Below are 24,638 nucleotides of genomic sequence, written 5' to 3' on the forward strand. Positions count from 1 at the left end.
TCCCCAAGTGGAAGGGTGGAACTTTTTCTCTAGAGCAGTAGATTGGCAGTTGGAATGGGGCAAAGTGATGGCTGCAGCAGCAGCAGCAGCAGCAGCAGCTAAGGTGCACCTGTGTGTATGTGGCGCCCAGCTCCCCATCCGTTATTTTGGCCCCACCGATGCTCACCTAGTCCCAGAATTCAGCATCGGGGCACCGTGAAGGCCTGAACCAGGCAATCACCAGCTTTGTTGAGCACTGCAAGAGAAATCCTTTCTCGAGGATTCACTTTTATAATTTTCTTCTTTCTTCTACAGCCTTTAGATTTATGTCTTTCTTTTAAAGAAGCCCAATGCCGACTTAAACTCCTAGACAGGCAAGGAGGCCAGATTTTGGAAGTCAAAAAATATTCATAACCGTGGAATCGAGAATTTGAATAGACTACAAAACATGTATCTTAGGTGGTTTCCAAGAGTTATCCCAGCCCTGGAAAAAAAAAAAGTCCTCAAATTTTGCATTTTCTGAATTTACGTTTTAGCAAAGTTAAATTTTCCACATGTGTTTTTCTTACCCAGACTACTTTTATGTCTGTGTCTGTGTGCACATAAATAGCGATTTATTGATGGATACACAAAAGGGTTTTGAAAACCTTGGCCTTCGGCTGCAAACACTTCCAATTTTGTTAGTTGTGAAGGTTTGCTGGAGGTCATTCCAAATGGAATTTCCTTTCCCCCTTCAATCCCCTCCCCTCCTCACCAGATCTGAGTCGATGAAGCAGACTTGATTCTCTCTGTGACAAATCAAATTATAAAATCTTCTGAGTCTCAACAACTAAAAGTCATGGGTTGTTGCAGCTGAGTTTTATATTTGTTCCTGAGCTTTTATTAGTGAATGATGATGAATTTTAGAGATCCGGTTATCTTGGAAATGAAATGTGAAAGGCTAGCTGTGCGTAGGAGAGGAGCCGTGTTGGTTTTGCAGTGAAGAAAGCGCTGTTGGGACAATGAAATGCACCCAATCGAAAAATGGTTGACCCAGTATTTGTCTGCCTTAATTACAAAACTGAATCTACTTCACACACATGCACACACACACACACACACACACACACACACACACACACACACACACAGAATTCTAGGAGCTCTAAAACTGAAACAGCTGCCGTCTCTTTCTCCTAAAAATTCCCTTTGGCATATCAAAAATGATCTCACAACAGAAAATCCAATGGAACTTTAAGCTTCTGTTTGATAAACTAGTCCTTTGGTCTCTTGTTTCTTCTAATCAAACAGTTTCTACTTATTCAAATTTGAATCATTCCCCAGATGGTACTGATCTCACTCATCGAGCCAATTTCAAAAGCTGTATTTCTATTTCTAATCCTTCTTAGAGATTTCAGTTATAGGAACTCCTTGTTTTGGGTTGTGATTTGTTTTCTATGCTCATATACAGCTGCTCAAAAACTCAACCCAGTTTTCTGGCTGGCTGGGAGTGAGAAAGTCCTTTATTATTATTAACTACCATCACAATAACTAGCTAGCTTGGGAAACTTTGGGAGCTGCTGCCAACTTGCTAAAATAGAAATACAATTCAAATTACTGGCTTAGGGAACAGAAATATTGTAAATTCTTATCACCTATTGTTTAAATTTTTAGCTGCGGGTAGGAGGGCAGAGAAGGTGATTTGCAGGGGGGGGAGGGGTGCTTACTGGAGCTGCTTTGACATAAAAGAGTGCCACCCCTCTTCAGACTTTGAACAAGCTGTCAGCAAAGTAGAGAGGACAAAATAATACTTAGTCCTGAGATGTTGGGCAGCCCATTGACCTGGGCTCACTATGTGTTCCTTGGAACTTAATTGAGAAAGTGAGATTCTATGTCTGTTTTTGCTAGGTTATCAGCAGAACGTCTTTTAGGAGTCTTTGTATTAAATTGATTGATCATCTCCCCATGGCCAGGAGAGGTGTTTTGGCTCATTGTCAAAGCACCCATCAGAGAAACCTAGGTTGTGGAAGGTTTGAAAAATGGTTTCGGTGGAAAAACTGACTCTGTTCAATAATAAATTACAATGATATTTTGTATTTATATAGCACCCTTCAACCAAGGGAGCTCGTAGTGTTTTATGGATATTAACTTGCTGATCCTCGCAATAGAGAAAAGATAATTTTGTTGATTTAATATTTTGGCATCTTTTTTTTTTGGAAGGGAGTGAGAACATTAGATATTACACTGAAGTTTTCTCTTATTAATTTGGAGGCAATAAACCGTCCTTTCATTTCTCCTTTGGAAAAACCTTTATTATTAGACATCACATAAGAAATTAAAAATGTATAGCGATGTCTAAAATGTGTGTGTATGCATTTATATATCTGTGTGGGTATGGTATCTACATAAATATTTAATTTTTATGATCTAAGCTTTCTCCCTCCGTTTTCATGAGCTAGAATTTATTAGCTGCTGAACAGTGGGCCTATTATTATTTGCTTTTGTACCTAAATGATTTAAAAGTCAATTATGAATTGGTTAAGGGGATTGGTGAGCTATGGTGTGTAATATGGGTCTTGCAATTTCAATTTGTTACCAAATGTCTGGAATGAGGAAGGTGTTGGGGGTGGGGGTGTGATTAGGGTGAGTATTGTAGCCTACAGCCTAATAGTACCAATATCAAGACAGACAGAGGCTCTAGGTCACTGGGAGACAATCAATTCAGCCAGGTTTTATTGTTGGGATGTATGTGTATGTATGTGAGCACAGAGGGGAGGACAGGTGCACACACATAAATCTGAGCACTAAACTGAGATGCTAGGACTGCCTAAAACACCAGGATGAAAAACAGATCAGCCTAGGGAGAGCATTGTCGTCCCTAACGCATTCCAATCCCATAGGTTGTGGTGTCTGCAACACTGGTGGCAATTAGAGAAATTGCCAACTAACTTGGGACCCAACTTCAACCTCAGCCTTAGCTCCAGGGAAGGCATGTAAACTTTTATGGCATTTCCTATTTATCTGCAAAGTGTCTGTATCCTGTGTCATGGTGGGTAGAAAAGTGCACTGAGAGGAGGTAATAACTTAATACAATGGAATTACTGGTTAGATAAATTCCCCAGTGAATCTATATTTCTTGATCATTCCAAAAGGGGGTTTTGGGTGGCCCAATAAGTACAAAAGAGGGGCATGGGAATGTAAATCACAACACATAATTTATGTATTGAGTCCTCAGATTGGTAAATTTTTGTTTGTTTTTGCTTGTGTTTGTCTAAAAGATATATAAAGACTAGACTACGGTTAAGCTTCAGAATAGCCAGTGGCTAATGGTGAGCCATTGTTAAAAACAGAACAAAAAAAACTTCGATAATATTCTAAATGAAAAGCTGGATCTCTGTGTGGAATTGTTATTGAGAAAAAGAAACATGATGATGACATTCTTTATCCTCTACCTGGTTCAATTTCTAGTGGAATTCAGCAGGTTTGTTATTCTCTGAAGGATCTTAAAGGAAGAGAAAAACAAGTCAGTAGTGTGTGTGTAGAGAGAATGAGAATGCCAGTTCATATCCGCCTCGTTTGATTGCAACAAATGGTTTCTTTCTCCCAGCAATAATAATGATTTTTATTATTACTTTACTGTTATTATTATGTATTTCAATGCTTTCGATTTCATTTGTCAGTATTCATTCCATCAGCTATCTAAGGAGGACCCTCTCCATGCTTAACAAGGCTGCTCCTCTGAGGACAGACATGCAGTCTGTCCTTTATTATAGGTCAAGCCTTTTCAGGTCAGTAGAAATAGACTTTGAGCATCATAGCCAAGGTCACCTTCATGCCATGATGAGGTATAGGAGTGCGACTTTAGTAGAAGACTGTCATCATCATTATTGTTATTGTTATAATGAATACCTTCCATTTGGACAGCACTTCGTGACTTACAAAGCACTTTCATTTTCTGATCACCAGCTCTCCAATTCCACCAGAGCATATGAAGAGGATCAGGTATATTTTCAACGTGAAACTATCCCTTTGGCTTCCTTAACTCTATAATACAGGATTCCTTGCTTTTTGATGGTGCCATTTATTGATTTTTTTACCTTCTGGGTATATCTTTATTTTTTGCAGTTGAAATCAATATCCTCCACTAAAGTCTTGCTTCTACGCCATTGTGGCATGGAAGTGACCATGGAGTCTTGAAAATTATACTAACAGAAAAACAAGTTCTAGTAGGAATAATCTTTGAGCTCCATCCTGCTTCCATGAAGTGGGAAACACTTTGAACGAAGGCCCCATCAATTAGGCCATGCCATGTGTCCATCAACTTTGGGATTAGAACTAGCTAAAGACAGAGGTGCCCCTCGACCAAAGCCAGACCACCAAGTGTCTCATTTTTCTAGCCCCAGCAATTCATCAAAACTTCCCAGTAAAGCATAGAGGGATTGTGATCTACATGGACAGAGGATTATCCATATCGTGCCAGTGAAATTATGGATCTATGAAATAGGTAAAGTCAATTTAAGGTTGTTTTCCTTATTGTGAAAGAAAGCTTATGATCCCTTGAGATCTCCTCAGGGATCATAAAAACAAACGAGCAAGATGGGAACCCAGGATTTTAGGTTATTATTTGGTCTTCAGTGACACTAACACTGTGCCACATAAAGATTAATTTGCAATTAATATCCAAACCATCTTTCATCCTCCTGTAAGTCTGATAGCATAGTGATTTTTTTGTTTGCTTGTTTGTTTGTTTCTAGGCAGGTTATCACCATCTCCACAAAACAGCTTGAGAAGTGTGTGAAGGGGAAAACAGCGTGGTTCGGAGTTTTATTTTTTAATTTTCCTAAGCAATACTATTAACATTTCTCCTTTTGTGAGAGCTAATAATGAGCTGCACACAGAACCTTGCTAGGTGGCTGAAGGTCCCACAGCCTCAGCCTCCAATGAAGTTAATTAAGTTTAAATCTCATACTGAGTGGTTAGTTGATAACAGAATAAATCTACTGTGTTGTCCAAGATGAACCAGAAGAGCAGAGCTCCAACGAGAAATTTCTATGCAGTAAATATCACTTAAATTCCTCTCAAAGTTGGAGCCAGTGTCAAAGTCCAAAAAAGCAATATTTGCTGGCTACCACTGTCAGGAGAGAGAGAGAGAGAGAGAGAGAGAGAGAGAGAGAGAGAGAGAGAGAGAGAGAGAGAGAGAGAGAGAGAGAGAGAGACAGAGAGAGAGACAGAGAGAGAGAGAGAGAGAGAGAGAGAGAGAGAGAGAGAGAGAGAGACAGAGAGAGAGAGAGACAGAGAGAGAGAGAGAGAGAGAGAGACAGAGAGAGAGAGAGAGACAGAGAGAGAGAGAGAGAGAGAGAGAGAGAGAGAGAGAGAGAGAGAGAGAGAGAGAGGGAGGGAGAGAGAGAGAGAGAGAGAGAGAGAGAGAGAGAGAGAGAGAGAGAGAGAGACAGAGAGAGAGAGAGAGAGAGAGAGAGAGAGAGAGAAAGTACATAAGCAATGTAGCATCTGAGCACTCAAATTAACAGGGAAGAAAGATAGCGAGCTAATATAGCCCAGCCGAACACTCCAGGAGCTGCTTTACCACTAGCCTGAGAAATATGAAGAGGGCATGGTCAGTCATCAATGACCTCCGAATGACTGGGTGCTTGGAATTTCCTGGCAGACCTGGCTAGATAAATAATTCCTGCTGTGAAATAAATCCCCCAAATATTTCAGGAAAGCCAGTCCTTTTGCCCCACAGCTAATCTAGCCTAAAGATTTGAAAGGAAGCATGGTGAATGATTGAAGGAAGAGGATAGAATGGATCTTTTGGGTGACAGACTCATTTCATATAGTTAAGAGAGAAGTGGGGGTAGGGATGAGGGAAGGGCCTTATTTTATTTTAAAAGCCCACTAAATGCAGATCTGTAAACAAGCAAAAACTAAAAAACCCTAAGAAACAGAGGCCGGGAGATTCTTCAAGGGGGAAAAAAATGGAGACAGAAAAGAAAAGAAAAGAAAAAGAGAAATATTTGCAATTAAAAATGAAAAAGAGATAAAAGAAAAAAAGTAAGGAAAGCGAAAACAAATAAAGAAGAAAGGAAGTAAGAGATGAAAGGCAGAAAGAAAATGGAAGGGATGGGAAAATAAAAAGACAAGGAAAGAGAAAAAAAGATGAAAAGGAAAACAAAACTAGGAAAAGACGGAAAGACAAAGACATGGAAGGAAATCAAGAAAACAGATTACCTCTGGTGTTTCACAATCTTCTCTTTGGCTGAATAGCAATGCTTGCTTATTGCTATATCTGGAGCCATTTCAGCAAGTACTGGTCTGTAGTACTATTTTCTCCCCTTCGGGCTATTTCATTTTGCTTTCTAAACAGTGACATTTTTTGAGTTTTAGGGCTCATGTTTCCCACCCCACCCCCCACCCTCCACCCCCCAGTCCCCAGGTGCTTCAAAGCTAGTCAGCCTCTAATTAAAATTCCTCCCTCTCTCCTCTTATAACTATGGTATGTTTCCCCCAACCTGCTGCTTCCAGAAATACAGAGGAAGATTTTCCAAGGAAAAAAACTAGAAATAGATTTGGACAGTAAAAGTGCTTTGGTCAGTTTCTACTTAAAGGAAACGGGTCCTTTTTACATCCAGCTTATGTGCACACCCACACAGACACACAGCTTCAGTTTCCCCAAAGGGCATATTCCCGAAATATTCATCATCAAGCCATTTCTTGAATGGAGAAAAGCAGGGTATGGAATTAGCTGGCGTTGAACCCAGTGCAGAACTAGTGGCTGTCTGGGGCACACTTTGAGTGTTGGCTAAGTGTTCCTGAAAAGATGGGGAGGGGAAGTCAATAAGCTACCTTCAGTATAGCTCAGACTAGGAATTGTGGCTGAGGTGTACCTATTTCAAAATTAATTATAAATGAACTAGCATGTCTCTTAATTAAAGATCTTCAGGAAAGACACTGCAGAGAAAGTATAGTTTGCATGATACTTCTAATTGACACATCCTGTCAATAAATATGCAAAGTGTTTTGCATACATTATCTCATTTGACATGTACGTGCATACTTTCAATTCTGACGTAGACATACGCCATCTCCAATTATGGCTTTTTGTCTCTGGGCCTGAGGTACCATGGAGATATATTTTATTAGCCAGTGTTAGAATTTCTGCAGGGTGTTCCATTAGCTCATTTCATCTGAAGGACACTTCCATGGCTGTGAGCTTCCTAAGTTAGCAAATAAAAACATTAATCCGTGCTTTCTAAATACTAGTTTCCATGTATATTGAATATAGTTTTATAAATCTATGTGTAAGATACACTTATGTGTGGTTTATAAATATGTATATATAAACATGCATATTATTTCTTTTAAAACTGCCCTATTCCCTACCACACCCCCTGGAAAATCGTATCTGGGTTGTACCAAGTGAAATAGCTGATCATTTGAATATATTTTAATGTTCTGATTGGGCTCCATAGTTTTAGGAAATATATGTTGATAAAGTTCCAATTGAAACTAATTCATAGGATGGTTCTATTTGTTTCTTTTTTTTTTTCCCCAAGAGAAAAATATTTTGATTTCTTTCTCAGGTTGGTCCCACTTGGTGTTTGTAAATTAGGGCAGTTCATTTTGGCTTTTAGAAATCATAAGTTCCTCAGGTAATGGATCAGTGGCTATTTGAACATTTTTAACCAAACTGGAGGCAGGAATGAGTTCTGTTAATTGAGTGTGTCTTACCAAGTCTTAAAAATGGCAGCAAATCTAACAGTGGGGTTCTGTGTGCGCTGTCTGTCTGAGGATTATGGATAGCTAGAAGTCTGAGGGTCATGGGTCAAATTGGAGACCTTACAAATCCCAGAGAAAATTCCTGTATGGAATGACATATGGCATGACCTTCATTGCTTAATAGCCAGGAATGGTTCATGCCTTAGTGGGCATACTGAACACAGAAGTCATTGCAGCTAGGTTATCGAAGGGAGGTGTCAGAAAAGAGCCGGGGCTCATCCACCCAGTTCCTATTCAGGTCCAACCCTCTGGTCTTTCAAGGGGGGCTCTCCAGAAATACCACCTCTTCCCTGCCAGGTCTTAAACGTTCCTGAATAGTGCCTTGCCTATCATTTCCTAATGAAGAGGGAATCCGGGAAGTGTCCATCTAGAGTGTAAAGGGGCTAATGAAGAAGAAATTGGGGAAACTGGAGACTGAAATAAGAGCAAAAGTCAGACTGAGAGGCAGAAAAAGAGACAGGAGGAGGAGGAGGTGGGAAGAAAGACTGCAGCAATGAAAATAGGGTGGGTAGACCTCCTTTAAGGTGTAAATACTGCTCAAACTTGCCCCTCTTATCGATTGGGCTCTGGTTGTGTGTATTCTGTCCACGTCCCTTTTCCACTACAGAAGCAGAACTGAGACAGGGGAAGAGAGGCACAAATGACTCTCCATTATAAATGGGTCAGCAGCAGGAGATTGACTGTAATAGGAAAGACTGCTTTAACCCTCTCCTGGCCAGGGCTCAGCCTGGAGAAGGCTGCTTTAACTCTGCCTCTGCCTGGAACTACCATCAAGGAGCTCGCTATGCATGTATACTGATGTACACATACATACAAGACACATTCATATACACCTTCATGTGTCTATATATGCAAATATATACACAGATACATAAGATACCATATATATACATATATATATATATATATATACATATATCATAGATGCATATATACACCCAGGCATGCATACACATGCACATTCACCCATATATACTTACATGCACACATTCATATACAATTACAGCTTTACATGTACACATGTTAATACATACTTTTATACCTGTACATAGATACACTAACATATACCCTACCACACCCACCCAGAGAGAGAAAAGAACACGCAGAGATATAACCATGTACTACAACCCAACTGTGTCCATCTGCACATGCAAAATGGAAGCCGCACGCAAATTTTTGCCTGTGTTCCTGCCCTCAAACAGCCAAAGGTGCTGTCTCTAAAGTCTTAATCATGCCCTTCCTGGTAGGTCATTTCTACCTTTACGTGGATTTCTCCCTTCCATCCCTGGTACACTACACACCTGTTCTATGGTACCATGCAACATACATCATTTATATCACCCAGCACAAGCCACTTTCCTCCCCAACCCTCCCATCTCAATGAGTCTAGAAGACACCATTGACCTTTGGGGCCATGACGAAAGATGCTCCTCAATTGGCCATTTTTTCTTGAGTGAGAAAACCTTGTGCTTGGGGGAACAAGGATGAAGCACCTTCCTGCCTCAGTGTGATGGCCGAGGAGACTGGGAAACATGCTTGGCTGCTGCCTCTAACCTTTCATGTGACCTCAGAGAAGTCCCTGCAACCTTTTGGACCTTCTGATAACATCACTTGGAAGTCAAATCACCTTTGCATCTTGATCTTTTAGGTACAGATAATGTCCTATTTAAGCCCATGTTAAATCCTAGAATATCTTCTCATCACCCAGCAAATTCCCTACCATCTCCCAGATGGCCTATGCTCCAGAAATAATACAAAGGAATTTGCATTAGTTTAAGCAAAATATAATTTGAAGAGAAATCTTCCTGGGAAAAGAAAATCATGTAAAGGCATTGTAGAGCCAACTAAGTATGGCTCTGCCATACTTCATTCTTTTAGGCTGTTTATACTACTTTGCCCATCTATTGGCATGGATAGATAAGAGTTGGCCATATCACATTTATTGCCATATTATCCCTATGAGATAGATCAGAGATCTTTATTATTACCTTCCTATAACAGGTGGCAAGACTAAGTCAGAAGAGGTGAAATTATTCATACAATCTGGTTTAGAGCTATTACTCGACTCACTGTGGACACCTGTATACATATAAAAGGATGGTAGGACCAGAGAATTAAGAATGGAAGGGACCTTCGAGACCTAGAGGAACCCAATCAAGCATAATGTTGAATTGGAGGGCCCTTTTTTCCCTCCTGTGTCTTCAACTAAGAGCTTAGACTGTTGAGTTCCATGTACAATAATTTTTAAAATTATTTTTATACTGTGTCATGGAAATGCTTGTCTTATACCATAAATTAAAAAAAAATTTTTTAAAGAGCAGGTAATATGCAGGGGTGTGTGTGTGTGCGTGTGTGTGTGTGTGTGTGTGTGTATACATATGTACTTGTGCACCCACCAGCAAAGTTGGTGGCAGCATCAGAAGAATCTGTGGGATCTTTGATCCATGATTAAGTGCGTCACAAACGAATGCTCACATCGAGTGGGTTTTGTTTGCTGTGTTGGCAAACTGAAAAACACACTGTGGGGAGGAGGGGGAATCTCTTTCTGTTCTGTATTGCTCTCCATCTCTTTAACCCCCACCCTTCTGATTCCCACTTTGCCAATTTTAGAAGTGACTTGGACCAGGAGAAAATGTCCACTAGGCCCTAGTGAATTCAGAGGGAACCATAAATAAGGAGTCCCCTGAACTCCCCTCGAGCAGACTCCGCCCAAGCCAAGGCTTACAGTCATGAGCCAGGTGGGACTTCACCGTGGGCATGAGTTCTGTCTATCTACAGAATTTTTTTAAAAAATAGAAAACAGAATTTACTCAATCACATCTTATTTCTTCACTGTCTTAGCACTTTTGGGGAGTTGGGGACAATGGAGGCCGTATGGCTTCGGTTGAGGGGTATAGGTGGAAGCTCTTGAGTTCAAGCCCAAATATGAGGACACAGGTAAAGTCTCATATTCTGATTCTCTTCACCTTGCACTCATTCATTTTTCCTCAACCATTGAGCCTACCTGCAATGAAAAGAAAACGAGCAATACCTCTGAGGGGAGAGGGAAGGCTAGGGACAGGTGTCCACCAAGGTGGTAAAGTTAAAGGCTTCCCAGAACGCTTGATTCTTTGCTGGAGACTCTTAGGCCCATGTGGAGTAAACTGCACTTTCCAGGCAGTTATCTGACCCCTTGAAAAGGCTGCCCTGCTCCTTCCTGGTTCAACCTTAGGAATTCCAATGCAGGTGTCCTCTTCTCTGAAACTTATAGACTTAGAATTGCCTAGGTTTGTTAATAAAAATTAGCATTTAAGGAGAAGCGTCATAGAGTAGTAGCTAGAAAAGCTGGCCTCAAATCAAAGAAAAACGTGGATTTAAGGTCTGCCTCTGACACATACTGTCTGTATTGATATGATATGATATAATAATGAAAAACAACATTCTCTTATTTGATCCTTATTACAATCCTGAGGTAGCAGTCCAAGTAGACATCCCCATTTCACAGATGAGAAAATAGGCTTAAGGGAGTCATCATTTGTAGTCCTCCATGTAGGACTTTGTACCTCTCTCCTGCTTTCATGCATTAGTTTGCATTTGTGTGTGTCCTATCCCACATTAGAGTACAAAATCCACAAAGATACAGTCCTGTGCCTAGCACAGTGCCTTACTCATAGTAAGCATTTCACAAAAGTTAATTGAATTAAACTAGTTTCTTTATCTTCAAATGAGAGGGTTGACAGGAGACTTCAAGTGGCTGGTGCAAATATTATCACTACTTTAGAGAGGAGGAAACGAAAAGAAATAAATGAATTGCTTCAAGTCACAAAGTCAATGAGAGATCCTGGGCTTCAACCCAGGTCCTAAGTAAGCCACAGGCACTTCCACTGATTTGCACCCCACTTCCCCTCCACCCCAGCAGCTCAAGAGCATCTCAGGCCTGACAAGACTGACCCAGATTGTCACACTAGCTTTTATCATAGCCATACCACCCCCTGGAGGGGCACTGGAACAATGGGGGAGGGCAGTAGTAGCCTTGGATGCAATTAGGGAGCATTGAATAAAAATAAGGGTGCAGTGGAAGCATAAGGAAAGAAAAGATAAGAAATTTTTGAAAAGCCATTCCTACATGTTTCATCCCTTGTGTAACAGAGTTGAAGTTGCAGTGACTACATTATTTTCCAAATAGACACACAAAATGTAAGTTATAACCGATCAGTGGTCAAATCTACGACAGGTCATAACAAGGAAGTGTTGGCAGGTAAGCATGTGTGCTTTGTTGGGAAATCCAGCATGCATTGGTAGGAATATGTGCACGTAATGACTTGCTTACAATATGATACTATACAGTTACATGATGCAATATTTCATCATCAAAATTTCAATGCAGGAAAACCCCACAAATTTACAATAAATTATTAAATTTAAGATGTCACTTTTTAAATTATATATATTTTTTGAAATGACACAATTTTTTTTTAAAATTGTTTAAAGAGTTAAAGAAATTAGATTTCCCGAGGGGCACTGAGTAAATTTTTTTTAAAAGGGGACAGGTCAAATAAGTTTGGGAACCTCTGTCATAGACCCTTTACTCTGTACCATGGGTGGACCCAACATATAACCATAGCTGTCCAAAGAAAGACACCCCTCTTCCACCATCCCCATGGCAAAGAGTGTTCCCTCTCTGGCCTGAGGCAGGGGATCTTTTGGGTTCTCACCAGGGAGAGCAAAAGCTCTCCCTTAGCGTTAATTCTTAAGAGTAAGTCTTGGAGATAAAGGAACTTGGAGGTCAGAGTATTAGTGGGCCACCAGTGTGGATTCAGCAGTCACCAAGGATGAAGAGGAAGACAGCCATCTGTTGATATCGTTGATCATTGGCAAATATCCTGGAAATCAATAGATCACATTTTCATAGTGTGAACGTCAGATGAAGTTGCTGAGTACAGTTTTCTTTGACTAATTAAAATATTTGTGTTTGCTTTTTAATTGCCCTTTGGTATTTTTGCAATTTTATTTTAGGAGGGTACAAAATATTTTGCTGAACATTTCTCTGAACTTAGTTTTTTTTCATTATATTAAATGTAGGCTTTGACACCTCAGATTTATCACATCTTGTTTATTACTGTGATTTACTTTCTTATTTTTACAAAAATACATAGTTTATTAAACTATGCATTTAAAAAAAATAAGTTGCAGAAATAGAGTCTTGATTCTGAGAAGTGCCGTTATGATGACATTTTGGAGTTCCCCTGTGTGAGGAAAGGGACAGAGAGACACAGACAGACAGAGACAGAGACAGACCCACTCCTCATTCCTGCTTCTTCTCTGATGGAAGGTTAGGAAGACTCACAGATGGAGAGAGCTCCTCACTTGACAATTCTTCTGAGCTTTCAGGCTCTTACATTAGTCCCCTGGGGTATCTCCCCCTACCCCCTTCTGATAGAAAGTGGCCTGCTTTCACAGACAGACAGACAGACATGGACATACTGCTTACAGTGTGACCTCTTCCAAGTCACTTAAAAATGACTTGGCTATTGAACTAGGTTTCTAAGGTCCTTTCCAACATAAAACTGTGTGTGTGTCACCATGCCTGTGCATGTGTTTGGGGTGTGCACGTAGCATGTGCTAAGGAAGACCCTCAGAAACCAGGTCTCAGGAGTCAATATTTATTTATTTAGCTTCTATTGGAGACTTTCTAGTGGGGTTTCTGTACCCTAACCAGAAGATGCCTCAGGTTCAGTGCCCAGGAGTCGTGAGTGAGGGTTGGACACCTTTCCTAGCCCCTGGGCCCGACACCAGGGAGACCCTTAGGCTTCTGAAGCCTGTGATACGTCTCAGAGTGAGCCTGGGTGGGTGGGAGGGAGAGGAGGGGGGGAGACATTGGAAGTGAAGAGTGGTGTTGAAAGAAGGAACCGCATGTGGGGGCGGCGGGCGTACGTGTGAGTGCCTCAGATACTGAGATCATGCGGTGATAACCCCCCTCCCCTCTGAATTACTGCGCTGCACAGGAAACCTCCAACTCAGAGAAACAGCTGTCAAACTCGGCCGGGAGGGGAGGGTGAACTGTTCTCTCTAACCACACTAAGAGCAGTCGAGAGGAGGGAGGGGGAAAGGGGACCCACTGAGAAAGGGGCTAGCTGGGCTGGGCTGGGGGGAAGCGTCCTTGGCTCCTCCCTCCCTCCCTCCTGCTTTCTCTGCCCCTAGATTTCCTCTAACTCACCTTGAAACCTCTTTGGGTTTTCCAGTTAGAATTTTTAACTTAGGGCTTGTGTCTTTGGGGACTGTGAGCCCCAAGCCAAGAGCGAGTAGGGCTGAGCCCTTTCTGCCTGCACACCGGCGATGGAGGTCTTCTAGTTGTTCTAGAGGTTTTTTTTTTTTTAAGAAGATAGTCTCTCTTGGAGTTTACTACAATGAGACCTGCCTGATAAGGAGGTCCCCTTGTCAAGGAGACAGAGTAAGGGAGTTGGGAGATTATCTATCTATCTATCTATCTATCTATCTATCTATCTATCTATCTATCTATCTATCTGTCTGTCTGTCTGTCTGTCTGTCTGTCTGTCTGTCTGTCTGTCTTTCTATCTCTATATATCTACATGAAATTGCCCCAGGCAATTGCCCCTAACTTTTAATCTACTCCATGAATAATTCTTGCAGGTCCTCACCAGAAGAGCCTCCCCTCAGGGCTGAATTTTTATGTCAGAAATAAAAGAATGCTGATTCTGAATATAACTGTTTTAATAAAATTTGAAGTCCCCTCCTCCCAGGACAACAAAGAGAGAATAGGACCCCTCTGCCCTCCTCCTTGCTACCCTTTCTCTGACAGGGTGAGGAGGGGCTCAGCCAGGGGAGGGCACACTGGCTTGACGGTCACCCTGAACATTTGTGTCCCTTTACAGATCTCTGGGGTCTGAGGCTTGATGGGGAAGGAACATGTCTCGTCCTCCTACCCTTGCCCCAATTCCTATATTAATGTGTGACTATGGTAACACACATGTGAGTATGCATGTATATCACAATATCGCTAAAGACGAGCAGTATGAAGACTGGACATGAGGTTGAAGGACAAGTATGGGGTAGATTCCATCACGGCTTCTGTAAGAATAATTATAACCAATATAGCAAGATAAATATTGTATATAAATATGAATAAACATAGCAAACATAAAGTTGGCAAATCACTTTTTATATGATCTCATCTGATCCTTACAATAGTCCTATGAGGTGGGTGTTCTTACTGCCTTAGGAGGCATATTGAGTTCCTGATTTGGAGCCAGGAAAACCTGGATTTGAATCCAGCCCCGAACCTCTTTCTAGCTGTGAGATCCTACTCTCTTAGTCTCAGTTTCCTCATTTGTAAAATGGGGATAATAGCACCTACCTCCCAGGGTGGTGGTGAGGATTGAGTGAGATAATGTTTGTAAATTGCTTAGCAAAGTTTAAAGGTCTATATAAATGCTAGCCATCATCACTATCACTCTCCCTCTGTCTGCGTAACCAAAGGAGGCCTCATACTCAGTTCCCAAAAGCTTAACGGATATTTATCTAGAACCATAATGTCTGCAGAAGTGCTTTACATACATCATCTCATTCGAGCCTTTTGGAACCCTAAAATGTAGAGACTATAAGCATTATTTTGTTGCTGTCCAGTCTTTTCAGTCACTGTCTGATTCTCTGTGACCCCATTTGGGGTTTTCTTGGCAAAGACACTGGAGCAATTTGCCACTTCCTTCTCCAGCTCATTTTACAGATGAGGAAACTGAGGCAAACAGGGTCAAGTGACTTGCACAGGGTCACACAGCTAGTGTCTGAGACCAGATTTGAACACCAGTCTCTTCTGACTTCAGGTCCAACATCCTTTCTGCCACACCACATGGCAACAATGTCATTCATTAGCTTTAGACATGTCATCGATTCAGAGCTAGAAGGGATCTTAAAGGTCATCTAGTTCAACCTTTCCATTTTACAGATGAGTAAACGGAGACCCAGACAGGTGAAGAGACTTCTCTGATGCCATACAGGTATTAAGTGGCAGAACTGAACTTTAAATCCAGTAGAATGCTCTTCTCACTGTCTCGTGTTCTGTTCCTGAAGAGAAAGTATGGGCAGAATTTTACTTGTTCCTAAATTCTGCTTGGGGAAGGCAAATTCTCAGCCTACTTGAGAGATATCTTTCCAGCATGTCACATATTTTCAGATGGTCAATCAATCGAGATCAACATTTATTAAGTGCCTACTATGTGTCAGGCACTAAGTGCTGGAGATACAAAATGAAGCAAAAAACCCAGCCCCTGCTCTCAAGGAACTTACACTCTAATGGACAGGAAATTATTCTTTATGTCTAACACAAATCTTTCCTGCTGTAGTGAAGTGTATTTGCTGATTTTTTTTTACAGTTTTTAAAACTGTACTAAGATTTTTGGGACATCCTCTCTATTTCCTGATGTGTCCCAGAATTGGCATTTTGGAAGGAGCCTGGGCAGGGGAAAGGAAGGATTATTCAGCCTGGGTCTGTCTGGGCCGATGGGGACCTCTGTGTAAGCACCACCCCCCATCCCCCCACCCCCCCACCCCCCTCTCAGGCACCTATGTATTTCAAATTCCCCAAGCTACTGCCTCCTCCCCAAGGGCACCAGATTTCTTGTTTACTAGGTGAGTAGCTTCATCATCAGTTGTGTGTAGGAACCTAGGGGAATCCTAGAGTCCAGGTCAGAGGGGTGTGCTGTGGAAGCTGCCTCTCTTCTGAGTCATTGAGGAGGGACCAAGATTGACTTCAGGGCATTTTTACGTGTTGTGGGTGTTAGACCTAGGGATGAGGCAGACAGCAAGGAAGACTTCCTCCAGCTGTGCTGGTCTATTGTAATGGAAGAGGTAGTGGACTTGGACCCATTCAAATCCCAGTTCCAGATGACAGATAGAGTGATAGACAGAGAGATATAGTGATTGACAGAGTGAAAGGTAGATAGATAGTGATGGGTAAATAGATAGATTGATAGGTAGATAGATAAATTGATGGATGGATGGGTATAGATAGATGGATAGATAGATAAGATTAAATGGATAGATTACTCAGATAATAAACGGAACATTTATGAAGTGATATCAGAGTGTGCTAAGCTCTAGGGTTACAAATATAATCAAGTAAGACAGTTCTTGCCTACAAGAAGCATACATTATAATGGCGGGGAGGACAGGACAGCAGAGGGAAGAGGGGAGAAGTGCTCCCTGTCAGCATGGCGTAGAGATGACTGGAGTGCGGTTAGCCTGGTATGCAGATGGCAGACCCAGAAATGACCTAGAGGCCTGGTTCTGGGTCACAGCAAGCCACCTAACTGTCTGTGACTATTTACAGCTTCATTTTCAGTAAAATGGGAATGATAATAATTAAAGTGCTATATAAATATGAATTTTTATTTTTATGTCTTGGCTTGAGAATTTTTATAGTTACTTGAAGAGAATATGTGATCAGTATTTGGTAGATGAATAAAATGGAAGGTTTCTTCAAACCTAGTAGCGCTTGACACCTTAAATTCAATAATAAGAATGGTACATAGCAGATTTGTTATTTCAGTAGTGTTCAACTCTTCGTGAGCTCATCTGGGGTTTTCTTGGTGAAGATATTAGAGGGATTTGCCATTTCCTTCTCCAGTTCATTTTTCAGATGAAGAAACTGAGGCAAACAGGGTCACACAGCTAGTATCTGAGGCTAGATTTGAACTCACATCTTTCTGACACTAGGCCCAATGTTTATCCACTGAGCCATCTAGCTGCCTTGTATATGTCACAAGTGGGATACTATTATTTAATAATAAAAGAGGCCAGCTTTGAGTGCCAGTAGCACAGATGAGCTGTGTTATCACGTATTTGCTGTATTGAATGTGAAGTATGTACATTTAATGTTTGAGCTTTGGGAATTAAAAGTATAACAATAACTATTTAAAAAGCAGTATGATAAAATTTTGTAATTTTACTAATTAAATAAGACTTTTCACGTTACACAGCGCTTTCCTAACAATAATCCTGTGAGATCGCGTATGTCCATTCTGTTTTGCAGATGAAGAAACTGAGTTTCAGAGAGGCTCAGTGACTTCTGCTTCACATGAATAGCAAAGAGCAGAGTGAGGGACCTTCTGACTCCTCCCAGTCCAATGCTCTTCCTCCTACTGGCAGCCAGGCTACCTCTCTGTTTAAACAATAAGAAAACACAATTCCATTGTAATAGGAATACAAGACAAGAGCTGTCACAAGACTGGATTGCTATGAGTTGGTATCACAATAATAGAGGAAAGAGTAGATGGATGGGGGTGGAAAGGTGACCAGAGCAGGTGGTAGCTTAGAGATCTCCCTTGGTTGTTGTAAGTTCTGATTCCAGATGACTCCTGTGAAAAGCCTTTGAAACGTGCCAGGCTGTGAAGGTGTTAGGAGATTTGTTAGTCAATGGGCAGGAACTGGGTCATATTATCTTTGTATCTGTCCTAACTCAGGACACACAAAGGTGGTTCTTGGTGAATGTATGGGTGACACAATTCTTAGTTAAGCATCAGGGAGATTCCTTGACACTACCCAGAAGGATAGGAAGGTATGGGGCTGTGCTGGGGGGAAAAGACCATCTTTTTCTAGTTTAGAGGCCCAGGGTGAAATAGGAACCTCCAAGGTCTCTGTCCCCAGAGTCTGTGCAGCAATGAATTTAGGGTGTGATGCCTCATTTCCTGTGTTTGTCCATACTGACTTAGAAAACGAACAAGCTTGTGTGATCTTGGGATGCAGTAAGAGAGGCATAGCTTCCAGGACAAAGGAGGTGATGGTTTTGCTTAGCACAGTGCCTGGCGCATAGTAGGAACTTAACTCATGTTTATTGATGATTGACTGATTGATTGATTTTGCTGTAGTCTGACCTGCTCAGGCCACATCTGGAGCTCTATATTCAGTTTGGGAAGGATCTGGAGAAAATCCTCCTGCGGGCACCTAAGATGATGCATGGCCTGGAATGCATGCCATATGGGAGTGGAAAGAACTAGGCCATCAACGTGTCCCTGGAATTTTCCTGATAGCTGGGTTATGTCATTCTCCCCCACAGCACCTGCACATGCTAGACATTTGTTTAAATGCATTAGCAACCTGGGCCTTGCCTGGTTCTTTCTGGGGCTCCTTCCTTGTCTCATCTCCGCCTCATGGAACTTCTCTTCCTCTAAGACACAGCTAGAGCACCCTCTTCTAAGGATCTTTCCTGAGCCCCACCCCCTTTCTCCATACCCTCCCTCCCAAACTACCTTGTGTTTGTTGTTATCTTGTTGTTTTCAATTGCATCTGACTCTTTGTGATCCCTTTTCGGGATTTTCTTGGCAAAGATACTGGAGTGGTTTTTGCCATTTCCTTCCCCAGCCCATTTGACAGATGAAGAAACTGAGGCAAACAGGGTTAAGTGACTTGTTGGCAGAGATACTGGAGTGGTTTGCCATTTCCTTCTCTAGCTCGTTCTACAGATGAGGAAACTGAGGCAAACAGGATTAAGTGACTTGACCAAAATCACATGTCTAGCATATGTCTGAGGTCAAATTTGAACTCAGGTGCTCCTGACTCCAGGCCCACTGTGCCACCTAGCTGCCCTGGCTTGCATTTAACTCCCTGTATTATGAGAGTGTTTGTTGTACTTCTGAACTTATTCTGCATATGCTTATATATGTATGTGTTTTCTCCCCCAGTCAAATGGAAGTTACTTGAGAGCAGGAAATGTTTTGTCTTTGTATCTTCAGGGACTATCACAGGGCCAGGCATATAGATAAGTGTTTGTTGATTGATCTATGACCCTCTTGACACTGTACACTGACTCCTGGCTTGGGACACCATGGATGGATGGATCCAGGACCCCGTCCCCCCTGAACGCCAGGGAAATCTGTTGCTTCGTCTAAAGCCTGAGTGATGGGGTTAATTTCCACTCTCTGACTGAAATGCACATGGCACACTTTCCATAAAGTTATGTCATCCCTTAAAAAAAATCCCACCCTCTGACTTCTCTCTCCAGAAGCCCCCAATTCTCCCCAGGTCTCCACCCTGCTGACTGCGCAGAGTGGGAAGAAATATTCTTTTTTATTTGTTCTGGATTTACAGCTCCATAATTTCACTGTTCTCATTTTATGGGACAGGCTAAGAAAGAACAGCTGAGCTGTTTTCAAGAAGACCTTTCAGAGTCAACAGCAGCTCAGTATCTTGTCTCCAAATCCTCCTGTCTGGGCTTACAAGAAAAAAGAAACATTCTTATTTTTGTGTCTTTCATCATGAGAAAATTTGAGAAGCAAGCCTTCACTGCTCTCCTCTAAGCCATGTCCCTTTTAGCTGTCTTTAGGCAGCGAGGTGCGATGGAGGATTATAATAGCCCAGCATTTATACAGCACTCTGAGGTTTGCAAAGTGCTTCAGAAACTCATTTGATCCTCACGACAACCTGGCAGGTTGGTGTTATTGTTGTCCTCATTTTACAGATGAGGAAACTGAGGCAGGTTAAGAGACCTGCCCAAGGTCAGCCAGCTAATAGCATCTAAGGTTAAGACTTGCCCAGGGTCACCCAGCTAGTGAATGTACAAGGTTGGATTTGAACTCTGCTTTTCCTGACTCCAGATCTAGCGCTCTTGAAATCAGGAAGACCTGACTTCAAATCCAGCTTTGGACAAACTCGCTAATTATGTGACCCTGGGCAAGTCACTAAACTTCTGTTTGCCTCCATCTCCTCATCTGTAAAATGGGGATAATAAGAATAGCACCCACCTCCCAGGGTTGTTGCAAAGATCAAATGAGAAGATACATGTCAAGCGCTTTGTCAACTTTAAAGCAGCTATATGAATGTCAACTATTATCGTCAAGAGGAGAACAGATAGCTAAGACACTAGGGGGAAATGGTATTGGGCTGGCAGTGAAGTGTGGGAAGCTGGAATTCTGCTTCTAGCTGTGTTACCTGGAGTAAGGCTGCTTACCTCTCTAGGCTTCACTTTCCTTATCTGAAAAATGGGAATAATTGTTCTGATACTATCTGCCTCCCCAAGGTTGTTGTGAGGAAAATGCTTGGCAATGTAAGTCATTGCCGTGATCGGCACGTGGAGACTAAGCTAATGATTCCTTTGAGCCAGCCCTAGGGAGCCTGAGCTCTCCAGCTTGGCTGCCCTCCCAAAAGCCACGCCCATTCTCTGCTGCGTATCCAAAGGTGAGAGAAAAAAAGTCCCAATGGCAGTCTTTAGGGCTTGGAGGGAGCTTCCAGAGTGTCACCATTTTCTTTCTCCCTCCCTCTGCAAGAGGGCAGAAGTTCCCATCTATCAGCAATGCCAGAATGAACTGACTGTGAGGGGTGCTGGGCAAGCCCTTGTCCCTGCAGGAGCAGAAAAAGCACTAGGCTGGGAGGGTTCTCGGCCCTCTGGAAAACGGAACCGGAGGCCCACAGAGGCACGTGATTAGCCCGAAAGGTAAAGCTGAGCCTAGGATCCCAACGTCCTGTTTTTCAGTCCGGTGCTCTTTCTGTGAAGCCACGCAGAACGTGGGTCTGTAAGAACAATCCCTTGTCTTCGAGTGAGCCCTGCTGATGGATGGAGGACTCCTGTACTTTTGCCAAAGTATAAGGAGAGGAAGAGGAAGAAAGAAAGAGGGAGGGAGGGAAAGAGGAAGAGAGAAGAGGGGAAGGAATGAGGGAAAACAGAGGGAGGAAGAGAGGAGAGGGAAAGGAATGAGAGAGAGGAGAAGGAGGAGAAGGAGAAGAAGAAGAAGAGGAGGAGAAGGAGGAGAAGGAGAAGGAGGAGGAGGAGGAGAAGGAGAAGAAGAGGAAGAAGAGGAAGAAGAGGAAGAGGAGGAGGAGGAGGAGAAGGAGAAGGAGGAGAAGAAGAAGAAGAGGAGGAGGAGGAGAGGGGGAAAGGAGGAGTGGGAAAAGGGGAGAGGAGAGGAAAAGGAGAGAGAAAAGGAGGGGAGAGAGAAGAGATGGGAGGGAGGTGATAGAGGAAGAAGCGACTCATAGCCTCTTCTCCCTTCCCCACTCTTGCGTCTAAACTCAGAGCCAGGGAATAAAAACTGAAGTGGTTTTGGCGGGGGTGGGCTGGGCAAAGAGAAGGCAGAACAGAGCGCTCAGCCGTGGTTTGTCAAACTTCACAAAGAGGTCAGTCCCCAGCACTGCCCTAATTCATCTTCCTGCAGCCTGGAGGCACCGCAGGAATGGGGAGTTGCACCTGCAGCCTGCAGGTGTACCAGCGTCCACTAGGGGGAGCCAGCACCTTGTCTAGATTCACAGCAGGCTGGGCCCACCTGCTCCAAGCCAAGAGGCTGGGCCAGCAACTTAAAATATGGAGGAGAAAGATACCAAGATGATGGGGCCTTGGGGGAAGAAGACCAAACACAGAAAACCCGACAGCCAAAATTCTTCTGGGACGCAGGGTGGAGAGGAAACAAAAACAAAACAAAACAAAATCTATGATCCAGAGCAGAGCCTAGTAATCGCAGTGCTAGGCACCACTGCAGATGAGGTGCATGGTGTGAGAGCAGTTTACTCAATCTTGGCTCTGCTAATCACTGCCTTGTGACTTTTGGCAAGTTGTTGCATCTCTCTGGGCTTCCGCTTCCTTACAATCTTGTGCTCTCTTCAAAGCTATGCTTAGGGGCCACCTCTTAGGTCAAGTCTTCCCCAGTTTCTTTCCTGTCTCTCAATTGTTAATCTTCCTTCTCTTTGCCAATATGCCCAAATCACTTTGTTTATACCTCTCCTTCTATTCCTCCTTATCTTTTAATTTAGTTACATGTCATATACATTCATTCCCCCCTCCCCCAGTAGAATGTAAACATCTTGAAGGGGAGGGATTATGTCATTTAAAAAATGTTTTTATCCTGGTACTTTGCACAGTACCTGGCATGTAGTAGACACTTAATTAAAATATGGTTTGGTTTCTTTTTCTGAGCCTGAGTTCCCTTACCTCAGCCTGGCTAGAGGGACAACAATTGCTCATGGGCCTGATTGTACTTCTCATTGGTACAAAAGCACTCACCTGCTCCATTCAAACCTGGGCCAGTTTGCACCCTCTCTAGGCAGCCTGGTAGCCCTTCCTACTCCTACAGGTTTACTATATTAGTACCAATTTGGTGTGGATAGCAGATTGACTTTGAGTTTACTGCAGAACTCCCAAACTCAAACAATCCGCTAACTCCAGCATTACAAGCACATTCTACCATGCCTGCTTTAAATGAGGGAGTGGACGAGACAAGACCTTTAAGATCCTTCCACCTACATTCTGTAATCTTTAGTTAGCTGGTATAATGGATAGGGTAACTTGAGTTCAAATCTGGTCCTACATGACCTTTGTGACATGGATATTTCATTATTATCTCTTTCTTACAAATAGGGAAACTGAGACTCAGAGATGTAGGTGATGTTAGCCATGGTCACAAGGCTTAGTTAGTTTTAGTCTATGAATTTCACATATTCCTTTTTGTATTAATGATGTATGTTTATATCTTATCTCTTCTGCAAGATTGTGAGATTACTTACATCTTATCATTTCACCAAGTGCCTTGAAGGAAGGGAACTTTCTTATGAATGAATGAATGGATAGATGGATGGATGGATGAATGAATATGAAAGAATGAATGAAAGTTATTAAATGCTTTCATTTTGATAAGCTCTGAGATTCAAATGGAAAAGTAACATGGCCCCTGTTCTCAAGGAAATCCCATTCCAGTGAGGGAGTCAACATATATGGGAAGGTCCCATGATCAGCAGGTCATAGCAGCCTCTTCAACAACTTCCTTTCCACTGATAGTGATGTAGGTTTCAGATGCTGAACCAAAAATATGTTTCTGTGCCTCCCTTTTCCTCCCCCCCCCAACCTTGTATAGGGCTTTACATACAGCAGATGACTCATAAATGTTCTGCATGAATGAACTCTCAGTTGGTCAATATATGCAGTTCAACCCTCATACTGCCATTGCATTTAGCAAACTCCTTAAGACTCGGCAAGTGCTCAATATAAACTCCTTGGTGGATACTGACCATGCCAGATAAACAGGGTGAAGCAGTAGAGAGAGCCTCGACCCTGGAGTTAGACGGATTCAAATTCTATAGCCCTGTTACTTCCTTTCAGTATAATGTTGGGCTGCCATGAAGAAAATGCTTCATAAAACCTTATAAGTAAACCTAAAGAGATGTGAGCTGTTGTCATAAATGGGAGTTTACTGCCTTTGGCCTACATTGGGGTAGGGGATGGAACGAGGGCGAGAGGGACCCTCCTATATAAATGGAGGGAGGCTCCCTGAAAGCTGAGGGTTTCTCTTGAAACTATCATGCCTAGAAACCAGTCTAGAATAAGCCTGCGAGTGAAGAGGGAGGGAAAGAGAGGAGGGAGGAGGTCATGGAGTCGAACTTCATATTACACATGAGCACAGAGTTTGAATCATCCCCAACACAACTCCTTCCCACAGAGGCCCAGAGTTTTGGACTGGCCGACCCAAGACTGTGCTACCTTCTAGATGGCATCCTCTTCATCTATGGAGTCATTATCACGGCCCTCTTCCTGAGAGCAAAGGTTGGTCTCTTTTTCCCTTCTTCTAACCTATGATTTCTTCAGTTTGGGGAACTCTCAGTGTGGAAACTCCCTCACCCTACTATCAAATGTTTGATGTTCCATTGGAAAGAATGCTGGATTTGAAGTCAGAGGGACTGCTTTTAATCTGGTCTTTGCATCTAGAACAACAGATGTCCAGAGCAGAGGTACAAGTGCTTATGGGATTGGATTGGTTTGGGAGCTCCAGCTATGGTGACTTCTACCTTGCTGCACCCTATGTGGCAAGTTACAGAAAGGTCATCAGGTACCAGGAATACCTTTGTTTGGAACCCAGATGGAATGGGGCCTCTTTTTTAGAAGCAGTTGACATAAAGGCCAGATATCTAGTCCTCATTTTCTGTGAGTCCTT

At 42.5% G+C, this 24,638-nt stretch overlaps 1 protein-coding gene across 1 annotated transcript in view; it reads left to right on the forward strand.

The window, feature by feature from the left end:
- The window catches only part of CD247 (CD247 molecule), a 92,617-nt gene that overhangs the window by 53,343 nt on the left and 14,636 nt on the right, over positions 1-24,638 (forward strand). Inside the window, exon 2 of the mRNA XM_020974720.2 lies at positions 24,147-24,250. Within this exon, the coding sequence (XP_020830379.1) occupies positions 24,147-24,250 (104 nt within the window). The remainder of the gene's footprint in view (positions 1-24,146; positions 24,251-24,638) is intronic.

Source organism: Phascolarctos cinereus, unplaced genomic scaffold, assembly GCF_003287225.1.
Source record: "Phascolarctos cinereus isolate Bilbo 61053 unplaced genomic scaffold, phaCin_HiC Scaffold_5;HRSCAF=322, whole genome shotgun sequence".
In the NCBI taxonomy this organism is placed as follows: Eukaryota; Metazoa; Chordata; class Mammalia; order Diprotodontia; family Phascolarctidae; genus Phascolarctos; species Phascolarctos cinereus.